Source organism: Phyllobates terribilis, unplaced genomic scaffold, assembly GCF_046119375.1.
Source record: "Phyllobates terribilis strain yellow unplaced genomic scaffold, ASM4611937v1 Scaffold_7__3_contigs__length_470593459, whole genome shotgun sequence".
NCBI classification, from domain to species: Eukaryota; Metazoa; Chordata; class Amphibia; order Anura; family Dendrobatidae; genus Phyllobates; species Phyllobates terribilis.
Genome location: NW_027362767.1, coordinates 410,881,448 through 410,885,520, shown reverse-complemented (window position 1 = coordinate 410,885,520; position 4,073 = coordinate 410,881,448). Strand labels below are relative to the sequence as shown.

At 39.0% G+C, this 4,073-nt stretch overlaps 1 protein-coding gene across 1 annotated transcript; it reads left to right on the top strand.

The window, feature by feature from the left end:
- Positions 1-1,805: 1,805 nt before the first annotated feature.
- Positions 1,806-2,733, top strand: LOC141153284 (olfactory receptor 2A12-like). Its single transcript, XM_073637994.1, is given in 2 exon segments — positions 1,806-2,174; positions 2,176-2,733. Coding segments are annotated over 2 exon segments (927 nt in total).
- Positions 2,734-4,073: the final 1,340 nt, after the last annotated feature.

Sequence of the window (4,073 nt, the reverse complement as noted above, 5' to 3'; positions counted from 1 at the left end):
TTGTCGGTGCCCATGTAACATGAATTACCCAATGAATGATGACTTCAGTGTTTTAAAAAGCCACATGGTAGGTCATGTTCCTTTTTCACGATGGTGAAGACAAAGGAGCTGTCTGAGGACATCAGAACTGCCATTATTAGCAAACACAAGACTTCAAGAGGGTATAAGGCCATCTGCAAAGACCTTGGTATCCCAGGTTCAACAGTGCACAATGTTATTAAGAAGTTTGCCAAGCATGGAACCATCAAGAACCTCCCTGGACGTGGGGGAAAGAGGAAAATCAACAAGAGATTTATTCGAAGGTGGTGCAAATGGTGGAAAAAACACCATGTCAAACATCCAAAGACCTGAAGGCCAACCTGGAACAGTCTGGGGTCAAGGTTTCAACAAGTACCATACGTTTCACACTAAACCAAGCAGAGCTTTATGGGCAATGGCAAGGAAGAAACTATTGCTGAAGAAAAAACACTTAAAAGGATTGACTGATCTTTGCTGAAGAGTACCTTAACAAATCACAATCTTTCTTGGAAAATGTTCTGTAGACAGATGAAACAAAAATAGAGCTTTTTGGAAATGCAAAGCGACAGTTTGTTTACAGATGGCGAAATGAAGCTTATAAGGAAAAGAACATCTTACCAACAGTTAAGCATGGTGGAGGATCCATGATGCTATGGGGTTGCTTTGCTATATATGGTACTGGAGGCCTTGATTGTATCACAGGAATCATGAAATCAGAGAATTATCAAGAGATTTTAGAGCGAAATGGCCTACCCAGTGTAAGAAAACTTGGTTTGAGTCGAAGATCATGGGTCCTCCAGCAAGACAATGACCCAAAGCACACATCCAAAAGTACTCAGGAATGGTTGAAAAAGAAAAAATGGACTGTTTTAAAATGGCCAGCAATGAGTCCTGACCTCAATACCATTGAAAATCTTTGGGGTGAGCTGAAATCTGCCATTGGGTTAAAGAACCCTGCAACATTCAAGAGCTTGAACAAATTGCAAATGAAGAGTGGGAGAAAATTCCAGTTGAGAAGTGCAAGAAGATTATAGATGGCTACTAGAAACGTTTGCAGGCTGTCAGCAATGCCAAAGGGTGTGCAAAAAGTATTAATTATTGGAGCCTTTATTGCAGCACATGCTGTTTATTCTGTTTCTTCTTTGAAATTGCAACATGGAAGTTGAAAAACAATGTTTTATTGTTGTATTACTTTGGACCACTAATTAAAAAATCCTGAGGATATAACTTTTGTACATTTCCATTTATTTCTGAAGATATTGTAAAGTCTATGAAAAAAATGAAGGGGTGCCAATAATGGTGAGCAGTGCTGTAAGTATTTGGTCCACAGGGCTAGTTAAGTCTTCTGCCCCATGAATTATGCTGCATTTTATCTCTAATTAACTACTCACACTCCAAAATAATCAATACAGCAACAATACTGTAATAATACCTCCAACGCCTCATTGTACTTTCTTTAAAAAACAGTGCCACAGCTTACACAGCTTCATCTTTCTTAATGGAACTGAGCTGCAATACTAGACAGAACCCACCGGCAGGACTGATGCTGTTGGGGGAGAAGGTAGCCATGTTAATTTAATCTAGAACAATGCATTTGACATACAGCCACTTCAATTTTCCTTGACCCCACAAATCAAACCATAACCTTCTGGTTAAACATAGCTAGCTAAACAGTGGAAAGCATATTGAGAGGTGTGAGGAATGCATCAACTCTTAGGATTTTGTAGTTTTTATCATAGTGTTGAGGGGGTACTAATTTTTCATTACGCTTTTCTTCAGCAGGCCAAATGATGGAAGACAAGAACCACACTTGGGTTGACTTTTTCATCATGAAAGGTATTAGTGATTTGCCTCAGCTGCAGACGCCCATCTTCCTCTTGGTTTTGTTAATATATCTTGCTATTCTTACTGGAAATTCAGTCATTTTACTGCTAATCTGCAAAAACCGCCAGTTGCAGACTCCAATGTACTACTTCTTGTCTCACCTTTCTGTCATGGACATAAGTTATAGCACAGTCACTATGCATAAGACGCTGATCACATACATAACTGGGGATAAAAGTGTTTCGTTCTCGGCCTGTATTGCCCAGATGTATTGTTATGTAGCCTTCCTCTGCTGTGAGTTTGTGCTCGTGACCGTTATGAGTTACGATCGATAGCGTTGCGGTCTGTAACCCTCTGCGGTACGTTATAATCATGAACACTAAAGTTTGTTCTGCACTTGCCTCAGTCTGTTGGGTCATTGGTTTTTCGGAGGTTGTTCCAGCAATCTTCATTATCTATGAAATCCACTGCTTTAAAACCAACAAGATCAACCACTTCTTCTGTGAGCTTATGGTCATCATGAAGCTGTTTTGCTACAAGGCCTCCAAAATGGAACACTTAATTTACACAGAGTCGTTCTTTGTTGCTTTCTTGCCCTTCACACTCACCCTTACTTCTTATCTCTTCATCATCAGGGCCATCTTACGGATCCACTCTAGCGCTGGTAGACGTAAAACCTTCTATACATGTTCTTCTCATATCACTGTTGTTTCCTTTCTTTATACAACAATACTCTGCGTCTACTTGAGACCTACCACTTCGTACTCTCTAGAGTCAGAAAAGATCTATACTCTGTTTTATAGTTCATTAACACCCTTGATAAATCCTTTAATCTACAGCCTCAAAAACAAAGATGTGAAAATGGCCTTCAAGCAGCTGATCAATAAATAAAGTATGAATTAGTAAAGCTACAATTTCTCTGTTCACATTCAATTGTTTAGATGATTTTTCATTTTTTGCTGTTGAAAGTTTTTAATTAAAAATACAATATCTGGATATACAGTGATCGGCTCTCTACTTCCTTCTAGTTCCTATCTATACCCCTAGATTCCCATAGTCACTCTGTTTCTTCTAAAGTCACCTATAATCTGTGGAAATCCATTGAGAGACAAACAAACCATTTTGAGGGCAAAAATGAAATAGCAAAACTAAAATAATGTGGTTGCATAAGGGTAAACGACCTTTGATAAATGGGGATGTGGTTGTGTTCAGAATAACACAGCTTTAAACACAGCAAAGGATTTTCATTGTGGAAAGTTATCAATCAGGAAAAGGTATACAAAATGTCCAAGTTATTAGATCTACCTTGGACACTGTGAAGTCATCCTCAAGAAGTGGCTTAAATTTGGCACAACAGTGGCGTTACCTAAAACTGGACATCATTCAAAAATTGACGAAAAGACAAAGAAAATTGACCAGGGGACTGTCCAGAAGCCAAAAGCAACATTAAGAGATGCAGGAATTCCTGGCAAATACTGGTTGTGTACTGCATGTGACAACAATCTCATGTATTCTTCATATGTCTGTCCTTTGGGGTCATGTGGCAATATGGAAGCCATTTCTTACAAACAAAAACATCCAAGCCAGGCTATATTTTGCCAAAACCTACATCAAATCTATCAAAAACATGTGGGTTGAAGTTTTTGCCCCTTAATTACAAAAGTTATGTTTGGAGCAAAGCCGACACTGTGTATCTCCAAAAGAACAGTATACCCACAGTAAAGTTTGATGGAGGAAGCATTATCCTTTGGGAGTTTTTCAGCAGCTGGAACTGGGGCTTTAGTCAAGGATGATTGAATTATGAACAGTCCCAAATATCAGTCAGTTTCCAACAAAACCTTCAGGCCTCTGCTAAAAAGCTGAAGATAATAAGAATTTCACCTTTTAGGACGATAACACCCCTAAGCAACCTCCAAATCAACAAAAGAATTGCATCACCAGTAGAACATCACATTTTTGGAATAGCCCAGCCACAGCCCAGACCTTAATCCAAATGATAATCTGTCAGTGACCTGAAGAGGACGCTGTACACAGGAGATGCCCCTGCAATCTGACAGATATGGTGCTACAGCAAGGAAAACTGAGCAAAGATTGCCAATTGTTGATGTGCCACACTGATAGACTACTAACCAAAAAAATGTAATGCTGTCATAAATTCAAAGGGTACGTTAACAAAGTATTAGTTTAAGGGTGTGCACAGTTATTCAACCACATGATTTTAGTCCTTTATT